The following is a 24,470-nucleotide window of genomic DNA, read 5'->3' as shown; positions in this document are numbered from 1 at the left end:
CACTCTGATTCATGTCCTTTTCAGCCTGATGTTTCTAGTGTTAGTTTTATTTTTTTCTTCCTACTCTTACGAAAAAGAAGTTTAATCAAATGTGCCATTAGTATACTGCTTTTAAACTAAAAATAAGAAAGTATACTTTCAGTCTACATTTGATGTACTTCTCAGAAATATACTTCAAATTGCACTTAAGTATACTTGACTTATACTGACAGAAAAGTCTAAGTATATTTGGCCTATACTTGTTGAATGAGATATACTTAAAAGTATAATTAAGTATTCTAAGTATTCTTGGCTTCTACTTGTGTTTACTATTTTGATTGAGTAGCTTATTAAATACTTTTTTAAAAACATAATATTACACACTGTCTTATAAACTAACATGTTCAAGTTTATATAGTAACAAGCTTTCAGGTGGAACAGCTTATAGAGTAAATAAAATAAGCATGGAACTGAACCTGATCTTGAACACAGCGATAATAATAAGTTTATTCAAGTGTTCTATTAGTATACTTCTTTTCAACTAAAAATAAGAAAGTATACTTTCAGTCTACATTTTATATACTTCTCAAAAATATACTTGATGTACTTCTCAGAAATATACTTAAAATTACACTTAAGTGTACTTGACTTATACTGAGAGAAAAGTCCAAGTATATTTGGCCTGTACTTGTTCTTTTGATCGAGATATACTTACAGGTATAATTAAGGTGGGGTATGTGATTTTCTTTTTTGACCATTTTTTCAAAATCACTTGAAATCCTATTCCTAACCCACTTACTAAGTTAGAAGCACTTCAATTAAAATTAAGCAATTGAATGATCTGTGGAACGGGCAGGACTCGAAAAACTCCAGCCAATCATTTCCAAGACCACCTAGAATCATTGGACAGAAAATGCGTCAATCAAATGGTCGTACCATACCCCCCTCCCCTCGCGCGCGTGTCCCCTTCGTGCGCATACTCAAAGCTCTTGACCCAGTCACAGTAAGTGCCATAGATATAAGTGCAAGTCGCCCTGGTACAGAGAGAGAGAGAGATGCATGATTGCGCGTCCATGTTCTTCGAATGGGTGGAGTCAGGGCCAGCGTTGAAGGAAAGAAGGTAGGACCTTTTGAGTTGTGTATTTTCAAAATCTGCCGGCCGTTTTGCAAATCACATACCCCACCTTTAAGTATTCAAATTATACTTGACTTGTAGTGGGTTAACTCTTTTGATCAAGTAGCCTATTAAATATACTCTTTTTTTTTACATAGTTTTTCATATACAGTCTTATGAATCTTATAATGTTTGAAAATATTGATATAAAACAGATGTTTCTTATTCTGCGTATCTGAATTTTTGGGTAGACTAGTTCACTGGTGGTGTACAGTCAAGACTAACCGATTCATGATTAGTAGTTATTTATTATAGAATGCAGAATTTCGAAATGATCAATTTAGTACATTGGGCAGGCGATGATTTATAATTATATTTTGGCCTATATTATATAATTATTATTTTTTAAAGGCAGCGGGGCAAATTCTCCCGGTGCTCCCAATGGTCAACGGACCTGGTGACTAATTTTTGTAGTGTTTTTCTAATTTGCAATCTTGTGCTGGTCCTTCTTGAGTTCTTGGCTCAGGGTTTGACTCCTGGCCTCGTTTTGGAAAAAAAGATTGAGAAGTCCATGAATATAAATGTGTGTTTTGTTTTTTTGTTTAATGAAGTTATCTGATAAAAGCCATGTTTCATTTTCAGGAATTTGTTTGTTTTTTAACTGTGGTCAGACATTTTTCTAAAAATTTGCATTTAATTTGTCTTTGTTTTAGAAAAACCTGCAAAAGAAAGCAAGGGTAAAGTCAGAGCTCTCTTTCAGAAAAAATGGAAGGCTGTAAAGCCCACTTTCCTTCACCACGACCCGAACAGAGTGGTGCATCTTACAGCACAGCCGGATCTAGATGATCCTGAGCCAATTTCTGTCCAAAGTCCTGTCAGGAACACGTCAACTCTGTAGCGTTTATACGCCCGTATAAATAAAACTAATTATTATTCATAACGGATTATGATCTATAATTAATAATTTAATTATTTTCAGAATTTACTGTAGCAGAATCAATAGTATACTGTATGATAATTTTATCAGTTCATCCAATGAACGGAAAGCATGAACAATTATTAATTCTAGGAAATATAATATCTTCCTGGCCAAGAAAGACTAATTCCCAGCTAACAGCTAAATTAAGAAATAAATCAAGGGTAAAAGCATAGGTAGCTTAGATCGTGGTTCAAGACAATAAATTCGTAAGCACATAACACAAGTAATGCTTCTCTTTTCAAATACAAACAATACTTTATTGATTATAAGCCTATGACTAACACATAAAACTAATATCTAACACACACACACACACACATTCATACGAGTTGCAGAAAGAAAGAGAGTGAGGAAGAATGAGTTTTAGGAGTCAGATGGTGAGATCCCAAGTTTCTATATGCACTTAAAAGACATGACCTGAATGAACCATCAATCATCGATTTAACCCTTCTATCGTTTCTTAGGCAGGTTATTCAATTTTATATTAATGCACCAGTTCAGTTAAGAGTCTGAAGGTTACTTGCTTGTGTAAAGTATTTGGGCCATTGGGGAATATGTATTCAATATTTAATAATTACAAATTAATAACTATTGATACGGGTTTGACCCAGATAACAATACATGTTATTAAAAATCACCCAGCAAAGGGGGTTACATTGCCAATCTGTTATGAACGACTGAATATGCTGGCTTATGCTACTCCGAGCTATGTCTGAACTTTGTATTTTGAGCACTTCTTGCGTTGCTTTTGCCTCTTCACGATGACTCGCTTGGTTTAGTCCTCAGTTGTAAATCGCTTTGGATAAAAGCGTCTGCTAAATGACTAAATGTAAATGAATACAATGGATTTATAATCAATTATTCATACAGATCGACAAGATAGATCAATTTTATTCATCAATAATCAAATCATAACGAATTATAATTCAATATTCATATACAAATTGTCTAGAATATATAGATTCTCAGGATACTCCTCAATGGAATTAATTCGTATCGAATAATCTGTTTGTCCAGCAAACTGATCATGGATCTTCATCAACTCCCACAGAGAAATTACCTTTAAGAGACTCGCAGGAAAAGACGATCTTTACGGCCGTAAAAGATAACTTTCCTGTTTTGCCACAATACTATTTAAAGTATTGTACAATTTTAAAGCTGGTAGCTGAGACCAAAACATTTAAGTGATTTGAGTATGAGCATGAAGACAGAGTCAATAAATGAATATATGTATTTAATAAATGCAAAACTACGTATACGGTTACTAACGCTACAAGGAATAAATGTATTTACAAACCCAATAAAACATCGACGAAGGAGAATGCATACAGAAAGAAAGAGAGAGCTGATCGCGAAAGATCAGTGTGAGATAGACAGAGAGGGAGGGAGAGAGAGAGAGAGAGAGAAGATCTTTTTACAGTCTATGGAGAAGATCTGGAAAGATCTGAGTTTGGCAAAAATCATCACAGACACAGAACCGTTAAGAGAGACAACTAGAGTCAAATCGTACCCTAATTAGGGCAGGCAATCTTAGCAGTATTTAGATCTCGGTAGGAAAACGAATACTTGCAAATCATGTTCTCTCGTGTGTGTGTGTGTGTGTTCCGGACCCGGTCAGAGGTCCTTTCCGGCGCGCCCGTGTGGCGGGATGTTCAAATCGTCCGTTGAAGGTGTTGCCAAAGAAATGATTCAAACTAAGTTCATTTCACTCGCCGGTGAGAATGAACAAAGGAAAATACAAAAAGGAAAATAAAACTGAACTAGACAAACAAAGGAAAGATGGGTCATCGCATGAACACGAGGTCCCGATGGACCAAGGAGTCACATGATGAAGCGTCGAAGGGAGGTAAGCGAGCAGGAAGAGTCCAGGAAGAGCAAGTCCAGGAAGAGCGAGTCCAGGAAGAGAGCAAGAGTGTGGAGCGCGCCGACATTTATCACCTTGGAGAAATCCAGCCTCTTCCTGTCGGCTTGGCCAATCGGAGAGTTGGAAATCACAGGCGGGAATTTAGTTTTTATTACTCTTTGTCTGAGAGCGCAAGCTCTTTATCTCTGTGTGTGTGTGGGGAGGGTTTACAGTCTAAAGACATTTCGATCTTCAATGATAGTAACCTATCAAAAATACACTTTACTTTATATTTGTATGCATATTCGCGTTGTTCACGCCACGAGTGTTCTACAGGTAGTAAGAACGCTATGTAAAAGTTAAAGGAATATACAGTTATATTTAAAATGCATAATGAAGGTATTTATAATTCACTTTATGCTACGATAAAATCATAGAGACCTTACTATGACATGGGCAGCGTGCAAACACACAGGAATATATCGTATACAGTTGGCAATGGCTCATGTTCTGAGTTTAAGGTAACAGTTTGTGTATTTCTGTGTGTTGTGCATCTCTGAAAGGTCCAGCCAGGCCATCTGGCATTCCTTCCTCGCAGAAAGGAAGATGCTGGAGCGATAAGATCTTTTGAAGCTCAGCGCGGATCGTAAATGGTGTCAGAGAGTTCCTCTAAGTCTCAGACATGTTGGCACCATCTAAGATTTAGATTGTCACAAGTCAGAGTCTAAAAGTTTTTGGATTTAACCAGGAATGTGCATTTAGGTTCTGTTCAGATGAACAAGTCAATGATTTAACCTAGATACCTTACACTTGTCTTCGGTTTGCTTTGGGGATTCCCTTTTGTCGGTGTAAAGGGGTTTCCCGGGTCCGTTGCTTGGCTGGCGGTCTCCTCGTGCCTGCTAGATCTTGGGCAGCCAATCACGTGGTGTGTTGGCGGATGGATGAAAGTCTTTGAAGTTGGAAGCGCGTTGCAGTCGAAACGTTTAAACGAAACTTTGCAGCAAAACCTAACTTAGAACCGAGACTTTTAACGGAAAAGAAAGGAAAGTGAGACGAGTTAGATGGCCTGAATGAAGCTGTTTTAAACCCTGATCTTGATTTGGGTCATTTGTCTCTGCGTCTACATGGTTACTATAACCATCGTCTGCTCCACCCGACTTGTTGTTCTGCCGAGACTTTTTCCGAGAGAGAGAGAGAGAGAGAGAGCGCGAGAGAGAGCTTCTGTGTTCAGGTCTAAGATTTTAAACTCAAAGTTTGTCCAACCTCCAGGATGAGTTCTGGCCAATTAGACACTGCCTTAATTTAGGAGGTGGCTCTATTTTCTTCTTATCGTAAATCATGCGTTATCTGTGATCTCCTAGCAGAGAGAACAAGAGGCCACAGTTTAGACATTATTACTATTATAAGAATACAAAACATTTTACACCGATTTCAATCAAGCCATCTTTTGAATTAAGAACATACGATCCTGCTGACAGGAAGCGACACACTTTCATTCACACACCTAATATTTATAACAATTATGAATTGTATGGCATCTAAGCATATTAGACACACACATATAACATAGAATTATGTAGTTGCATGATGTTTGATTATAAGTCCATCGAGAATTGTCCTGGGATGAGTTTATGGATTTTGATATGTAAAGTGTGTTAGTGTGTAAAGTTTATGGGGTTTAAGCCATTCCAGTCTGAGGTCATGGATAGTTCCTGCTGAAGTCTGTTTTGTTCATCTCTCATGTGACCTTGGTCCTTAAGAAAGACGTAGTCTGTTAGTCGCAGGGGTCAGGTGACCTCTTGTTAGGGCCTCTTGTTTCACCATTTCTGAACAGATCTGTCTTGCCAAATTATAAAACGTTGACAACGTTCTTCCTTTAGTTAAACAATAAAAAGTCTTTTTGGTTGCAGGAGCCTGTGGGTGATTTATGGCTCTGGGCTTGGTGATTTGAATCTGGAATGTGAAGCCTCTTTTGTGTGATTATGTATGAACAATCACCTAAAAGCTTCAATTGTGTTTGGTTCATTCTCGTAGTCGCTACAACTCCGTACACAGAACCTGAGTTGGTGTGTCTGCCAGGCCAGGTCTGTGAAGATCTGGAGTCTCTGTGTGTCCTAGGTCCCTCCAGGATCAAGCAAACACCGGACCCAGATCCTGCTGAACCAGCCTGTGCCAGGTCTCACCTGTTTTGATCTGGATGACAGTGAGTCATTGTTACTCTGGTTCATGTTATTTCTGCCATCTGTTATTTTCTATGTTCTATTCTTTTTGTTGTTACTTTCGGTTATAAATCTGATTTGACATTGCTTTAAGTAACTGCCTAAAAAATCGGAAAATTATATTTGTTGTACTATTTTTATCTTTTAATTGTATTGATTTGTATGTGCAGCTTTAATAGTCATTCACAGAGATGTTTCTAATAACTTGCTAATCGTTCTTCATTTTAGAAAAATGTAAAAAAGGAAGGAAGAGGAAAGCAGTGCGTGCCTTTATCCAGAGATTACGTAAGGCTGTAATGCACCTCTTCCTATGCTACAACCCGGACAGTGTCTAGCATCTTAGACCACAAACGGATCTTGACAAATCTCAGCCAATGCCTATCCGAGATTCATCTGAGATCAAGTCAGTGGCTGACCCTAAGCCTGAGTCGGGCCAGGTCTGTGAAGATCTCCACTCACCGTCTGTCATCAATCCAGAGTTGTTGCCTGTTGGAATGCAAAACAGTAAGTCATTATTACCTGGGCACTGTTTATTCTTTTTCCAGGGGCTAGGACCACTCTGACTACCCTGAAATGTATGCTATTTTTTCTGATCCCCTATTCTTGGTTTATATGGTTTGCTGTGGTTTCCTGCTTTAAAAACTTCTTGCTCTGGGTGGCTTTTATTCTGTTTTATTATTGTTTTCTTTTTACATGCTGTGTTCTAAGATCATACTCTGCTAACCTATGATTCATTTCAGCATGATGTTTCTGTTGTTATTTAAATTTTTCCTTCTCTACTTCTATTGGCTCCTCACCTGATCTGCACAGGTGTGTTTAGTCACAAACAGCTGCTGCTGAGTTACGTCTCATATATTAGCATGCTATGTTTATCAGAGCTGCCAACTCTCACGCATTCAGCGTGAAACTCACGCAATTGGCCCTTTTCACACGCTCACGCCAGACATCCATTTTCTCTCCAAAGAGGACACCGACAGACAAGACACAGCAGGTTACTTTTGATATGAAACAAATTCTCAGCTCTCAGATTCTGTCAATTTTATTACGAAATTCAAACAATAAATAGGCTACCATTTTGGCGCTTTTAAATGTGACAGATTGCTGTAGCGCCTCAGTTCAAGCAGCATGTGATCCGATCATCTCTCTTTACTAGCCTACTAGTTAATAGTAAATAAACACGAATGATACAAATTATATAATGATATAAAAGGAATGAAACCACAATAATTAAATTGAAATTGTAAAAATGTTATCAAGCAATAATAAAAGCAGTAGCCTATACCAATTATTGCACCATGCTATCACTAAACTTAATTCAATTCTGTTTAGTTAGGCTACCAAATGTTTTGACAATCACAATTAAAGGAGCTGAAGGTAAGTTCTGAAATCTCTAACCGTTACTGACACCAGTGGCCGTGAGAGAAACTGCAGCCAGTCTCATGCTCGTTCTCGGTGCGCACGAGCACAACCACAGCAACCAGAGTTGCCGCGGCAACCACAGACGGCTCATCAACATTCACCAGCATGTTTACAGAGGTGAGAAAAGTTACAGTACTGTAAGGTTATTGTTTGACAGACCATATTTTAGCAAAATGACCATATTTAGTAAACATATTTTAGAAGTCTACTTGTAAAAGTTTTGTAACACTACACTGTAACACACACTCCCGACACTCACAGACCTCTTATTTTGACTATTGTAGAGTAACGCTAAATTATATAAGTGAGTTGAAGACGTTATGCTTATTTAGATACAGTACAATTACTATTGTAGAATAGCAATAACATTATGGTAAGGTAAAGGAACTCTAACCTTGATGTATGAACTTGTCATACTTTATTCATATTCAGTGGAAGCCACAATCCAGAACTACTGACTGGGTTATTCTGCTGTTGAAACCAAATTAAGGCCTTCAGTTGCAAGAGTTTATTACTCCACATCACGACTGTAATTACATCAGCGTTTAACTCGTGGTTATATTCAAAGTCTATAAAATGTTTCTGAATGTCGGAGTCAGTTGTTTAGAGGTATTACATTTGTTTTGTAGCTTGGAATCAATTTTTATAGCACTTCTGTGTTTGTACCTTAAATATACCATGCAAATTGAGAATGATAACTTGGTAACGCTTCATTTTACAGTCCTGTTACCCATGTACATACCATGTACTTATTATTATAGTAATTACAATAACTGGGTAATAATAACTAGGTACTAAACCTACCCCTACACCTAACCCTAACCCATGTTCTTTCCTTTATATTAGCCAGAACTTCTTGGGTAAGTACACGTAAGTGCACGTACTGTAAAAGGAACTTACCATAACTTTTACCTGGTTGAAATTTAAACCAGCTATTTTTTGTTGATGTTGTTGTTTTATAGATAATACATAGGCTATATAATTCCACTTATCTCTATATATAGTTAATTATCAATGTTTTGTAAGGATTAGTATCAGGTAAGTATACAAAAATACAGTACAAACGGTAATATTGTTAATTATTATTATTATTACAAATTTAAAAATATATATATTTTAATATACTTTAAAATTTAATTTATTCATGTGATGGCATAGCTGAATTTTCAGCATCATTACTCTAGTCTTTAGTGTCACATGATAATATGCTGATTTGTTGCTCAAGAAACATTTCTTATTATTATCAGTGTTAAAGCAGAGCTGTTTTGCTGCTGGAATTTTGGAAAATATTTTAGAAGTATTTGATGAATAGAAGTTAGAAAGAACAGCATTTATTTAAAATAGAATCCTTTTGGAACATTGTAAATTTCCTCCAAAAACAAATGGATTGATTTTCTAATTACACTTTCATGTGACTGTTGAATTTCTTTGAATGGCAATTGCACTTATTTTCTTTCCAATTTAAAATCCAATTCAATGCCCTGTGGTTTGTGGCTATTTCAGTTTAAATTCCAGCTCATTGGTTGATTTGACATGTGTGAACTGTAATGTGCATTGGCTGGTTGTCCTGTACTCTTGCAGGAATGTGTCTCTGAGGCCCCATCCACACTACTGCGTTTTAGTTTAGAAACGGATCATTAAAGAGATAGTTCACCCAAAAATGAAAATTCTGTCAGTAATTACTCACCCTCATGTTGTTCCAACCCCGTAAGACTTTCGTTCATCTTCGGAACACAAATGAAGATATTTTTGATTAAATTTGAGAGCTGGATCACTCCTCCATAGGCTTCCTAAGGGAGTGAAACTTGACGGCCCGAAGATGAACGAAGGTCTTACGGAGTTGGAACAACATGAGGGTGAGTAATTAATGACTTAATTTTCATTTTTGGGTGAACTATCCCTTTAAAACGAATACGATCTCCGTCCACACCAGCGTTTTAACTGCGTATTAGAATTGATCTCCGTCCACATTAAAACGACTGAAAACGCGGATCACGTGACCATTCACCAACACTGGGCATGCGTGTGCCGGTGTAAACACAACTTCATTGATAAAATTATCCCACCATGCTCTCTGGGTTAACCCCAAACCGACGCTCCATGTACGGTCAACGCCGCCACTGCACACGGGAATTGTCACAGATCGCTGGAATAATAGCTTGACTCCGGCACATGTAGGCAGTTATAGCGTTGTAAAATGCAGAATTTACTTGTACAACAGCTGCTAGCAAAGATATACGCCATGACTGATGACACCCAATCATAGAGCCGAGCGTGAGCCTCTACTATGTCTCGTTTCTAAAGTCCTCCGTTTTGACCCGTCTACACTAAAACGCCCTCCGGAGATTCAAAACGAAAAACGGATCGGCAGCGTTTCTAAACTTCTCCGTTTTGGGTCTCCGTTTTTGCCGTTTTAGTGTGGACGGGAGGTGCAAACGTAGCAAAAGGTCTCCGTTTTTAAACGAAAATGCAGTAGTGTGGACGGGGCCTGAGTCAGTACTTGTGGAAAGGAGAGAATCTCCTTGTGCTGCTCCGGCATTTTGGATGACAGCCGTGACGAGACCACCTGACTGAGCTGAAGGACAGCAAGGTAAGACAGCCTGTCATTAATGAAGATGCCTCAGCCATTTCTGCATTCATGAAATCTTGCTTGGAGAATATATTTTGAAAGCTTGTTGACCCAGCTGTGGACTTGGCAAAGCAAAATATTGCGCTGCTATTTCCGTTTTCGTTGAATCATCAACACTGTTTCTGGTTCTTTCTCATACAGAAGCTTCTGGAAGCTCAGTCATTGCGGGTGCTGGTGGTCTCGTATGGTTCTCTTGATGGAGCAACGTTCTGGCTTGGTCAGACAGGCTATGAATTTGACATGCTGTTGAATGCAGAGAGAGCGGTGAGGATTATTGACTGTGCAAAAGCATTATTAGTCCTTTCTCTTAGCCTGGTTAAAACCAGACCACTCTCAGTTGTAACTGAGTTAGGGTCTGGCAAAGCTCCATAGACAATTCATTTCCACACGGGCGTCACCAACGGACGTCGCTCAAATGGATCTGGGCGCAATTGGATAGATCTAAAACCAATCAGAGCGATGAAGGACATGACGTATGCAGAGTATATTTAGATATGAAGGCTTCGAGTGCTGTTTTTTGCTCGGGTTTTAACGAAAATTACCATTTTAAATCGCTTGAAACACACGCGATAGCTGATTCGAACGAGTGATGTTCCACGGCGGCATCCATCTTTGTAATGTACAAAATCTGCGTCACCGTCGCTGCTCTGTCGTCATCGTGTAAAGCCCGCCCCAATGTTTCTGATTGGTGCCGCGATTTCGACGGATTGGAAATGGGTTTCAATGAGCTCTTTGCCAGACCCACTTGCAGAGCAAATCTAAATTTGCCGGAAGTGGTCTGGATTTTCCCAGGCTACCTTTCTCTGCTTAATTTTGTCAAAATTGATGTGATATATTTGTTTAGAATGACGTACGTTCAGTTTGATTAAACCATTAAAATATGATGAAAATATATATATATATTTTTTTATATTTTAAAAATGAGGGAAGAACAAAAGACTCAAGGTATGTGTTTGAGAAAATTATTTGACAAAAAGGGCAAACTACAGCTAAAAGTTTTAATTTACTATGCAAAAAACTGCATAGAAAAATAAAAAGGTCTCAGGAAAAGCATACATCAATTACAAACATAATCAGTTATTCATATTTTGTTGGTTCTCTCTTGTTTTTGCATGTGGTCATAATTTCTTTGTATGACAGTCTGGTCAAAAAAATTATGTCCGCACAATTTGGCATGTTTCATTTTGTTATCACAAACAAAACAATTGACTCCAAGCACAACTACACAATATGTTTACAAAAGTTTGATCATTTTTTAATAAAGGGTGAAGTATCAATTTTACTAGACATCACTTTTGGCCACCACTGCATATTGTAATAGTATTCCCTTATTTATTATGCTTTTTTTATTTTTATTTTTTATTTCTAGTTGTTTTGTTTTTTTTCAGATCTGGTTGAAATATGTTGTAATTGACCTTAGTTAGTTTATGTTTATGATTGGTTACAGGTGTATCAAGCTTTCGGTCTGGGTTCATCCATCACCAAGGAAGTTTAAAATAATGCTCCACTACTCTGCATTTCTGGCAATGAACCGACAGTCCCCCGATGTGCCACCTCAGTTCATCGATGATCTATTTCAGGTGACACTCAGAACATTTACAGAAAATAGTATGTACAGAATATCAATCTTATGGGATGGATTTCTTCTAATGAGTTTGTTAATACCTGGATTTTATGGCATAAAGGCAATAAAAGGAAGATTGCATATAGGGTTAGTTACATTGATCAGACATATATCAAATCATATATCCCACAAACTTCTTTAGCTCAAATCATGCAACAAAACTATATTTTGCAGGGAGGTCTAGTTATACAATAGTCTTGAGTCATATTAATGTCATTTTCCACAAAAAGGACGTACTTTGACGTACCATTTTGGCCCAAAGGTGTTCACCTTCTCACCTGTGTCCAAGAAATGTGAACAGTATGACACATAATCTGTTGAATAGATATTTAGTTGATTGCTTATTGAACCGAATTTGAATGACCAAAAACAGAATATTTAAGTATGTCCTACACCTTGTTACTAAATGATTTTTTTTTTTTCTGGAACATTCCTTAAAACTGTGACACAAGAAATAAAATCATTTGGACACTTTCTACAGCATGCATGGCCAAGACAATCAACTGAGTAAATAATTCTGGTGTAGAAACAAACAATTTATCCCATTAAGATTTTTTCAATGTTTATTGCAAGAAACTACAATCACATAAATAAGGGCTTAAACTCCATTTAAACACCAAATTTTGGTAGAAAATAAAACGATAACAGAAAATAAAAAAGCTGATATAGTATTTCGTTTGACATCCTGATGTTAACCATCAGGATATTTGCTGAAAGAGAAGAAAAAATGTGTTTAAGAGATTCAGGCTATTTGTGGTATGTGCCAAATCCATAAAAACAAATTCCAAATATTGCATAATACTCAGTGAGAGAATACACATTTGTCTCCCTGTAGTCTGTCTAGGACTCTTGAAAATGGATTAAAAGTTCTCTCTCTCTCTCTCTCTGGCGGGGAGGTGTTGTCCTTTATGTGGAGAGGAGGAAACAGTTTTTCATTTGCTTTTAGAATGTGAAAGGCTTCAACCACTTTTTAATAGATTGGAAGAGTGGTGTAATATTCTGGGGGAAGTTTTTACACCGATTTTTTTTTTTCATTTATGGACCTAAATATAAAAGTAATAGATCTGAATAGTAATCTGAAAGAGTTTTTTCTTTCTTTTTTAATCTAATCCTGGAAAATTTGTTAATGTGAAAAATGTATGTTTTTTTATTTGTAAATAAATAGACCTTTAAAGTCTCTATCTCTCTATCTCTCTCAGATGGGAGGTGATTTTGTGCTGGACCAGGATGGTAAAGTGATATTTTCCTACCGGTGTAAAAGCCCAGCGGACAGACCATCAGCTACACAGATTCTGGCTGCCGTCTCTGCTCATTCTTAGCATTCTTACGTCCTGGAGAAAAAGGGGCTTTCAGGTTTGGTCTTTCTGGTATGTTTCCAGAAAGTGGAACTGCTTCACTTGCTTCCTTGCCATCCTCATTCCACTTCCTGAAAAGTTATACTCATTCATGTTCATGCCAGACTTGGAATGTATTCTTCCATTTAGAAAGATTTATATTTCCAATTAGAAAGAAAAATGTTTGTAATATTAGCCATTCCAGACCCTCGGTTTGGCTATACTCTGTTCTTTTCCAAAGCAAAGTCTGCCCTAAATCATTTCACTTATCTGTAAAATGTAAAAATGGGAAGCTGATGTTTTTCTATGAGACTCACACTGAAGGGAAAATTAAACCAATATAAGTATAACTCCTTAATATATAGTAGTAAATGTAAAGAAACTTCCCACTAACAAAATATGTTCTAAGAAGGTTTTGCTAACGTTCCCATTAAAGGTGGGGTAGGCGGGATTTATCTAAAAAACCTTTTCCCAAATTTGTTTAAACTGTCTATATATACCAATACATAATTAAATGTATGTACAGCTAAATAAGTAGCTGTGTTTATTGCTGTCCTGAGAGGACTACAGACACTAGACTTTTATACTTTCTTTTTCAGAGTACTTACATTTTAATTATGTATTGGCATATATAGACAGTTTAAACAAATTTGGGAAAACGTTTTTTAGATAAATCCCGCCTACCCCACCTTTAAGTTATGAAAACATTATTTCTGAAGGTTCAATGTTAAAAATGATTTTTTCCTTGGTTATTCGAATGTTAAGGGAACATTCCATTTCATCAATCTTCAAACATTATGGCAATGTTACTTTTGAATGTTCTCTGAATGTTCTGAAACGAGTAGCAACATTTAAAAAATGTTAAATGAATGTCCAAAATAAAACATGTGGTTAACATAACTTGACGATACTTTGACTTTGACGACACCCTAGCCCTAACCCAACCCCTTACACTACACACACTCACAGCCCGAACTGTCTCATCTAGTTACTATGGGTGTGTGTAATTAACGTTGCAGAACAAAGCATCGTCAAAGTATCGTCAAGTTATGTTAAACACAGGCTAACATACATTTTAAACATAAATCGACAAAACCCATTATAAAATCTAATAGGAACCAGCGGGGAATTAGTCTGCCAGGTTCTGACATCATACTGTACCTGCATCACTCTATTAAAGTCCAGATAACTACTATTAATGTTCCTGGAAGGAACATATTAATGAACCTTGCCAGAACGTTCCCTGTTAGCTGGGCTGTCACTGACTTTACGCCTTAAATGTGTTGCTATAGGTTGGCTATAGACAGCTCCACCAGAGGTTGTATGGATGAAGATCTGACTCAAACTTATACACCTATGAAGAGTCGTCTCTGATGGATATTTACACCCTCTGGTCATCGCAGCTGCTCGTCTGTTGAGTTAACAGCACCTATATCAAACATTAACCCGTGTCTTGATTAAATGAAGGACATTTGTTAACTTTTTTTTTTTTTTTTTTTTACAGTTTTGTCAATGAAGTCCTATGAAATGAAATAATCTTATTAACTTGTTTAACTACTATTTACTGTGAAGGGTAAAATGTTTACAAAAAGAGAAATAAACGATATAACTGGTGGAATATCTTTGGTAATTGAAGTCCACATTGAATAAAGAGCTTGTTGTCTGGCAGAATGAGACTGGACTTTTATCCACCTTTCAGCATAGAGCTAAGAGTCTTATTTCATTTTAAACCTGTTTCAGTAGTTGCCAAGTGATTCAAGCTTTTAAAACAAATACTTGACAGGGTTGAAACAACAAGCCATAATTCTAGAGAATGTTTTAGAACAACAAAAAGAAAACACATTTCTGTTACGGTTTTGAACACAAGTCAAAAACAGCACTAATGTAATGTGAGAAGTGAACCAGGGCAAATGTAGACCACCATTGGAATAATGCAAACATTAAACATCAAAAAGATTCAGTATGTTTCACTGTTTTCATTTATCCATGTTTATCCAAACCTTACAGACAAAGGATTCTTATGTTTTGTGGCATTTTAGTCTATTAGCTTTAAAGCCATCTATAGGCTATTGTACAGTCTGCTATTGTATAGTCCCCCTGCAGTCAATAATTGTAGCAACACTATGTAACATTTTTTACCTTAAAATAATGTTTCCAAAATCTTATCAGTGGTTCATCAAGTCGTAACAGGGTAAAAGGCACTTCTGCCATAGCCTGACGGGATCTGTATCGCTTTTACTGGCACTATGTAACTTCGGGGTTCGGGTAGTAACCCGACCACAAAAATAACTACAAAATTCGACTGCTTTACGTCAAGCGCTACAATAGTCGTTATTTCGTTTTTTCTTCCTTTCTGATGTCGCAATACATCATCCTTTCATGAAATCATGTAACATACTCTACCTTGTCTGTGGACATCGTTCATTCTAAAGCCGGTGCTGGATAAACAGCGAGCGTGCGTGCGACGGAAGGCTAAATTATTTACGACAGCGGTAATGGACAATTTCGTTTCCAACCAGTAGGGCGACCGAAGAGGAAAAGTTCCATGGTGTTGCTTTAAAACTCATCATTGATCAATAAAATGACATATTTAAATGTTTTTTCCTGTGGAAATACATTTATTTGTCTTTAAATAGCTTGAATGTAACTCTACACACTAGCTTCATTTAAATTACGTGTAAATATGAATATGCAAATGAACCCCGTCTCCACTCACTCACTCCAGCTCAGTGATCCACTCAGTCAACTATAAACGCTTGACTGAACGCCATATATGTTTCAACCAGAAACTGATTCAGGAGAAGAAGAGGACAAGTAAATTATACAGGGTTGTCTACAAGTTATTTAATTTGTGTTTTATGTATCGCTCTCTACAATGCTGGACAAATAACAGTAATTGATATGATTAGCTTTTGCTTGACTACATTATCAAACAGCTAATAATGTGTTGCTAATGTTACCCAAATCATGTTCCCGTTTGCCATCTCAGAGTCAGACAGCTGCCTTCTAACAATCAGCATCCTCAGAAACTCTTTAAACATAGAAAGTCAGTGGAGAAAAGCCCCGCCCCACACGTTGATGGGATTGGCTACATGTTTGTGATGGCAGGAAACGGGCGTGTCAAATCGTGTTTTTGATACTGACTTTGGTTCACTGCAGTTTTAAGGGGAAAATACTCTGCAATGACTTTTGAATTGACACATTGACACATTTTCACTACAGCGGGTCTTTAAAAGTATTTGTTCAGTAAAATGTTCAGTATTTCGTTTCTCTGCATCAAACAAGATCCCTCTGGAGAATCCTTTTCCACTTGCTCAAAGCCTGTTCCAAAGCAAGTGCATTATCAGGCTATCTTTTTCAAGCTAATCAAAATAGCTTTTTTAATCAAAAGTGCTGTGTTGAGCTAGTAGGCTAGGTATTTAGGGGTAACTGAAAACACAAAGAAAAAAAAATGTTTAATTTGACCTTTTTTTTTTTTTGATTCTGTGATATAATGTGACATTTAATATTTAGTTTAAAAGGCATTAACATTTTCATGATTAAGACTAAATACAGCGTAAAATTATTTTCTATCATTTCTAGTGAGGCAACAAATAAAGCATTTACAAAAAGTTACTCAATGTTAACCAAAGTTAACCAATGGAATCACTTTGGGCTTCAATGAGAATAAGGGGCTAAGCCCTAATATGTCCTGCTCCAACATCCTGTTTCAATAGGAAATGCATTTATCAAAACATTTCATGGGATCTCTAAATTCACTGGCCTTAATTCTACATGTGCATAATTCTCCAGTTTTTTTTTAAACAGTGAATAGGTGCTCTTGATATATATATATATACAAAATCAATTAGAAGAGAGCTGGACCGTATAGGAATTGATCAAGGTCAAACGTCAAATTCGCACAGATAATACATGCGTCTGTCACAGTAGGTGTCCCACCAGTCTCCATCATCTGAGGACATGGCTACACAGTTCTCTCGTTTCCCACCATCTGGCTGGCTTGACAGGAAGTGCTTCCTCCATTGGAAGTAAGTGACACGGGTTGTGTCCTCAAATAGGTAGAGGCCTTCGGAGCGCTGGTCGTTAATCCCAAGCCACACAGGCCAGTTTCCATGGAAAACTGATTTCACATATTCAGCCAAAGCTTCCTGCTCCTTGCGATCTCGTGGCATAGCCATTCGTCCTCCCCGCTCCTGACACTTCTGGGATGCGTCTGCGTAGGTCTCATACACACGATATGCCAAAACGCATTTGTAACCCATTTTACGGCCTTTCTGACAGCCTGGAGCAACATAAATTTATTGAATCAGTCATTTTCATTTGTTTAATAAAGTACAGCACACAGACGTTCAGTTTATGATTGTCAAGTGGAGTACTTGAATGCCATGAAGATTTGCTTAAGTTGTACATAATCTAATCCTGGATCAACCATCTTTCTTGTCCTGGAACATTACTATTACCCAACCAGTTTTATGGTTATATTGTTATATATATATATATATATATATATATATACACTCACCGGCCACTTTATTAGGTACACCTGTCCAACTGCTCGTTAACACTTAATTTCTAAGCAGCCAATCACATGGCGGCAACTCAGTGCATTTAGGCATGTAGACATGGTCAAGACAATCTCCTGCAGTTCAAACCGAGCATCAGTATGGGGAAGAAAGGTGATTTGAGTGACTTTGAACGTGGCATGATTGTTGGTGCCAGAAGGGCTGGTCTGAGTATTTCAGAAACTGCTAATCTACTGGGATTTTCACGCACAACCATCTCTAGGGTTTACAGAGAATGGTCCGAAAAAGAAAAAACATCCAGTGAGCGGCAGTTCTGTGGGCGGAAATGCCTTGTTGATGCCAGAGGTCAGAGGAGAATGGCCAGACTGGTTCGAGCTGATAGAAGGGCAACAGTGACTGAAATAACCACTCGTTACAACCGAGGTATGCAGCAAAGCATTTGTGAAGCCACAACACGCACAACCTTGAGGCGGATGGGCTACAACAGCAGAAGACTCCACCGGGTACCACTCATCTCCACTACAAATAGGAAAAAGAGGCTACAATTTGCAAGACCTCACCAAAATTGAACAGTTGAAGACTGGAAAAATGTTGCCTGGTCTGATGAGTCTCGATTTCTGTTGAGACATTCAGATGTTAGAGTCAGAATTTGGCGTAAACAGAATGAGAACATGGAACCATCATGCCTTGTTACCACTGTGCAGGCTGGTGGTGTAATGGTGTGGGGGATGTTTTCCTGGCACACTTTAGGCCCCTTAGTGCCAATTGGGCATCGTTTAAATGCCACGGCCTACCTGAGCATTGTTTCTGACCATGTCCATCCCTTTATGGCCACCATGTACCCATCCTCTGATGGCTACTTCCACCATGTCACAAAGCTCTAATCATTTCAAATTGGTTTCTTGAACATGACAATGAGTTCACTGTACTAAAATGGCCTCCACAGTCACCAGATCTCAACCCAATAGAGCATCTTTGGGATGTGGTGGAACGGGAGATTCGCATCATGGATGTGCAGCCGACAAATCTGCGGCAACTGTGTGATGCCATCATGTCAATATGGACCAAACTCCCTGAGGAATGCTTCCAGCACCTTGTTGAATCTATGCCACGAAGAATTGAGGCAGTTCTGAAGGCAAAAGGGGGTCCAACCCGTTACTAGTATGGAGTACCTAATAAAGTGGCCGGTGAGTGTATATATATATATATATATATATATATATATATATATATATATATATATATATATATATATATATATACTTTAGGCCCCAATCAAGAGATCAGAACCAGTATTGGCAATGTGTGGTTTTCCTCTATAACATTACGACCTGGGTTCGGAGCTGGCATTAGGAGTTTTGTCTAGGAAAAGTTGTTGAAATAGGGACTTGAGCAGGGGTGTCCAAACTTGTATCTGGAGGGCCACTGTCCTGCAGAGTTTAGCTCTTGCCTCAACACACCTGCCTGGAGGTTTCTAGAATACTTAGTAAGACCTTGATTAGCAGGTTCAGGTGTGAAGCTGAACTCTGCTGGACTGTGGCCATCCACGCGGAGCAGGATTAGACACCCCTGGACTACAGTTTAGGTAGGGGTTAAGATTTGACAGTTAAGCATAGGGTTGGGATTAGTGTTAAGGTTAGGAAGTTAGGAATTGGGGTTAGGTCTGAAGATTGGATGACAGTATTGTGGGTAAAGTACAGAAATTATAATATGAGATAAGGGTCAAGGTTTGAATTAGGAGTTGGAGTCAGAGTTTTAAGATTGGAAGTTCAGGGCTGGAGTTAGGGATAGGAGGTTAGGCTGCAGGGTTAGGGATGGTTCACACAGAACACTAGCCTGGCTAACGTCAGACCACGTCTCATTGACATTGAAACGTGGCCTGGGAACCACATGTTCATTTTTGTCGTATTTGAGACGTGGTTTACGAATGCCCAGAGCCGTTTATTAGCCGCTACGGATGTCTATCAAATGCACCTGTATGTACCTCATAGCCAATCGTTTCAATTATACCAGACGACGTATGTACAGCGAAAGAAATTAGACGAGGAAGAAGACGATGGGTCAGAGATTTATTTGCGTTCTAAACTACTTAGAACAATATCCAAGGCATAACTGTCAACACTCCCGTTTTTCCCGGGTTTCTCCCGTTTTTTAGCCCTATCTCCCGGATCCTTCCCGGTTTGTTATTTCTCCCGGGAAACTCCCGTAATTTGCATGGCCCAAACTCCTTTATGAATCATCGGACCAATATGTTTGTCTAATGTTGACCAGTTGCCAGATCTATTAAATGCATTATATTCACACAATCCACACACCATATACAATTTCAACCCGCTTGTCATCTGAACCTGGCGACCTATATAACCCAGTTGCGCAGTCGCGGAAAGCTCAAGTAGAGTGAGGCGCGGGACTAGATTTAATGGCCGATTGCGAGCGCGGGCGGTAATGCACTCACTCTGTGTGTGTGAGAATAAAACTATTCGTTTTTGAAAACCAAATGTTGACAGCTATGATCCAAGGCTGCATCGAAAGCTAACTTCGCGTCTGCTGCCATGTTTGATCCATAGGTATAAACAAACTGCTTCGGTATGTGTCGCATAGACGTCGTCATCGTCTTGCTGCTCCCTCACCGTTCTGTGATTGGTCCCCTCGCTGAGGCGAAAATTTGGTCCATGGTGTCCAGACTGCCTAGCAGCGTGAATAAAATCGTGCTGCGCAAAGGCAGTATGGGGAAACCCAGGCTAACAGAACACGTTTTTGCTTTGAAAAGCGCAAGACGCAAGCAGCGGAATGGGGAAAACCGCAAGGTCTTGTGACGCTTATTTTTAACTTGAGCACCACGTTTTTAGAACGGAGTGTCATTTGCGAAACGCTGCAAAAGACACAAGACGCGAACACAGCGGTCAAACACGTCCATCTAGCGCGTTTAAATAGACAAAATAATGGAAAAGTAGCGCAGTGGAATGGAAAAAAATATTCTGTGTGAACGGCCCCTTAGGATTGGGTTCGGGTAGGGATGTCTGAAGGTGATGATACACAGGGCAACTTTTTGAGCAATGTTGCTGGGCAATGTTGCCGTCAACGGGCAACCAGATGAGACACAGGGCCCATGACCGATCTAAATTATCCAGATAGAAATGTATTGCCCATTTTCAATGGGAAAGTGCCCAAGCAACAATTGCTCGGCAAGATTGTCCAGTAACATTGCTCAAAAAGTTGCCCTGTGTATCATCACCTTAAGAGTTTAGCTCTAGCCCAAGCAACTGTGTTAGAGCATAAAGCCGGGTGCACACTGTGCGATTTATTATAGTCCTTTACGATTGTGTCCTGTCAGACTTGTAAGAACATGATCCCCGATGTAATCCATGTCAGACTGTAAAATCTCAGTTGTCATTAATGTCAGACTGTACAACAGTCAAGATGTGTAAAAACGGACACACACAAGAAAACTTGTCTGGAGTGTTACATCATTAATCAATGACGCATTCGGTGACAGTGAGCTGCATTACACGCGAGTCACCCTTCAGGACTGTGAGTCAAATCTTCTGACACTACCAGAATTTCGTTGGAGATAAAATTTGATCGCAACAGTCAATCGGCTGTCGGTGGACATGTCAAACTAACGATCAAAGACCAGATTTTAGTCTAGGATCAGAGGAATCTTTTGGGATGTGCAAAATTTGTCTCAGACAGCCAAATCATGGCCAAAATCGTACTGTATGACCCCGGCTTAACTCTACAAGAAAGTGGTCCTCCTGGAGCAGGATTGGACACCCCTGGGTTAGGTGAAGCGGCTTGAGATTATGCGTCAGAGTGAGAGATAGAAAAGTCATATTTCAGATTGAAAGTGGTTTTGTTAAAGAGGGTAGGAATAGGGTCAGATGAAAGGATAAAGTTCAGAATTTATAATTGAACCAACTGACCCTCTAGTCGTCCAATCTCTTTGCGGTTGTCCTTGCAGTAGGACGAGACCTGTTGAATGGCATCCTCATTGTCACCTAGTCTATTGTCAAGACGTGACACTCTTTCCAGCAGTTGTGTCACTTTAACGTCCAATGTGTAATGTCCCACATTAAGCCTGTGGATGGCCTGATCCATCGCTGCCAGTCTAGACACTGCAGAAATGTATAAATAGACACATTTGAATCAAGTCTTTCATTAGTCAGCTATGCAGCTGCATACCAGAGAATGAATAGGAATATTAAGAAACTTTTGGAGGAGGAAGGGATCTGATGATATAGAATGTCTGGATTCTTGGAGGGCCTTCAATAGCATTTTTTTTTTTTTTTTTAAAGATAGAATCTTACTTAGTTCATCAAATGACTACAATAAATAACATGCTCGCGTATCATTATATAATTCACATGCCCAGACTATTAAATACGACCACACTAACAAGCCTTTATTTGTGCAAGTCAAGACATGGGTTATTGCAAATATATCCATTCTGTTGCATTAGTTTTGGCTTGATTTTCTGGCACCTAAGATGCAAGTGTGTAACTGAAATGAGTGATTGGGTAACGCACATATGTAGTTGTAAGTGCTCTCCATGTCGGAGACGGCAGTGGTGGGTTCAGGTTCGATGATGTCAGGAGTGTCCCCTCGCCCTCTAACCGTCTCCTCATTGAACTCTCTCGCCTGTTGAATTAAACGACAGACTTAAAGAATATTCTATACACAACTTTTACCAATATTTTAGCCCCAATTAATGGTCTGGAAGAGTCAAAGCTAGTCACCAAATGTCAGAGGCGATTTGTAAATTGCATAATGTGTGAAGGGCACAGACTTCGCTTCAAACAATGGCCGCTTTTCCACCATCAGGCCAAACAGTTCTCATTGCTTAACTGTTCCATTCCATGCCAATCCTGAGTGGCGACATCACTATATGTTCCACATGGTTAGTCAAATGTGTTCAGAGTTGCGGGCCAAGAACGGTTCGCAATCGTGCTGTGCCCAACCAAGCTCAGATGGAAATATGACTGGAACATTTCCTTGATAGGAAAGCAGCTTCTGATTCCATGCAGTCGGAGGATAGCAAGCATGTTTGATGTTTTTGAGCCGATTTTAGAACACATTGTTTTTATTTGTCATGCGTCTCCTAGCAACAAGGCACATGTTCCTGCGTGAGTTTGATGTTCGGAACAAGTTGAAACTGTGGTAGTGTGTGATCCTCAGTTTTTCCTGAGTGGGAAAGTGTAGAATGCCTAGTGTTTTAAAATCTGTTTAGATGTTAAAAGTCGTGTAGTGTATTCCAGCCTTTACCTGATACTGAATACATTATCATGGGCAGGTACTTGAAATAATGTGATTGCTGATCGAGGATGAAAGCAACCAGAAATTAATACTCGTGACATTTGCCCCCAGTGTTGCATGCAAAATGAATACAGAAGCAGGTAATGAATTAGCCTCATCATTCTAAGCAACACAGTAACCCTAAGTATAAAACCAGTGTTGCAGTACCATGGTACAGTGATGGTATACGGTAGCATGGTACTTTGATGTATTCCAAGGTATTTATTACATAATACTAGAAGGAATAGTATTGTATAAGCATCATGGTAGACATTTTCTCAGTGAAACTTAATACAAATCATCATTAATCAAGCTGCCACCATTAAACATGGATGATTTCCCCGAAAGTAAAGGTAAAGTCTTAACCTGGGTCAGATCAGCTGTTGTGGCGGGCGATCTGGTGGTGCTGTCGGCAGAGTCGTAGGAGGACAGAGCGCTGAAGCCCACTACAGCCGCCAGAATCACGGTCGGAATCATCTCCACTTCAAATCACTTCACTTCATAAATCACTTTCTTCTTTTTAGCCAGCTCTCTGTCTTTTTGTATATATACAGACCCAGATGTTCAGCCCTCCTGATGTTCATTCAACAGCAACCTTCTCTCTGCTCACATTGCTTTCAACCTTCTCTCGCTCACCTCTTTACAGCTCTGTTTTGTTTTAGCCTCCTCCCTCTCTGCAGCTGTCGGACACTTCTCCTCCTCCTTTCACCTTGTCTGAAAGTTTCCCTTTTCTTTCTTTCTTTCTTTCAGCTGCTTCATCCTGAGCGTTTTTACCCAAACACATTCCTCCCACTTCTATTCTTTGTGCTAACATGGCAGTTTTACTGACTCAGCTCTGTTCTCCCTTGCATAAACATTTAACTAAACATTCATTTTCTTGCTTAAGACTACACTTTTTTTACAAACACATTTGTCAGTACCTTTGTCCTTTGGGAACATGTTGTTCTGTTGAAGTCAACGGTGGCCGAATGACAGGAAAATGATGAACGTCTCATTACCAGCTGAGTTCTGTCTCCACACATGGAAGGAATTTGGGCTTTTCGTCCTCTAAACAAGACACTTTCTTTCTCTCTTCCTCTTGAGGAGACTTTGGAAAGGAATTAGGATGTGAGAATGGAGTTTTGCCCAAAAGAACCCAGTTCATTACATAAGTCTAACTAAACAAATCTCTCCCAGATGACTGTGTCTAGACATTTATACGGCACAAGGAACAGATCCAGAAACAGATAAACAGCTTAGATATCTACCTTTAACAAATAACAATTAGAAAGAACTCTTTGAAACTATGGATGTCTGTTGTTGTTGTTAGACTGAACTAATCCACCTAGCAACTAACTCAAAACTCTGTCAAGATTATTCGGATAAACAAGTAGCCTGTCAGGAACCAAAACTATAATGAGCTAAACATTACCCTTAAAAAAAAGAAAGAAAAACCTGTGAATGTTGAAAGACCTCTTGGAAAACCACAGGGCCACTTTACAGTCAGAAACTAACAAGCCCTTTTTTTAGAATATG

At 38.8% G+C, this 24,470-nt stretch overlaps 2 protein-coding genes across 2 annotated transcripts; one reads left to right on the top strand and one right to left on the bottom strand.

Annotated features, from left to right (window-relative positions):
- The first annotated feature begins 3,851 nt into the window (after positions 1-3,851).
- Positions 3,852-13,164, top strand: selenol (selenoprotein L). Its single transcript, XM_056262897.1, is given in 8 exon segments — positions 3,852-4,055; positions 6,034-6,118; positions 6,463-6,638; positions 10,030-10,143; positions 10,324-10,446; positions 11,630-11,667; positions 11,669-11,762; positions 13,006-13,164. Coding segments are annotated over 8 exon segments (954 nt in total). The 3' UTR covers positions 13,126-13,164.
- Positions 13,165-16,778: 3,614 nt separating this feature from the next.
- clec11a (C-type lectin domain containing 11A) lies at positions 16,779-24,048 on the bottom strand. Its single transcript, XM_056262666.1, has 4 exons — positions 23,322-24,048; positions 22,190-22,301; positions 21,587-21,778; positions 16,779-17,422 (listed from the first exon to the last, which is right to left on the bottom strand). Exons 1-4 carry the CDS (start codon positions 23,430-23,432, stop codon positions 17,025-17,027), a joined length of 813 nt encoding a protein of 270 aa, XP_056118641.1. The 5' UTR covers positions 23,433-24,048; the 3' UTR covers positions 16,779-17,024.
- Between the last annotated feature and the right edge of the window lie 422 nt (positions 24,049-24,470).

Source organism: Rhinichthys klamathensis, unplaced genomic scaffold, assembly GCF_029890125.1.
Source record: "Rhinichthys klamathensis goyatoka isolate OS25496 unplaced genomic scaffold, OSU_Roscu_1.1 h1tg000196l_1, whole genome shotgun sequence".
NCBI classification, from domain to species: Eukaryota; Metazoa; Chordata; class Actinopteri; order Cypriniformes; family Leuciscidae; genus Rhinichthys; species Rhinichthys klamathensis.
Note: the sequence above shows the minus strand (reverse complement) of the source record. Positions and strands in the feature narration are given on the sequence as shown.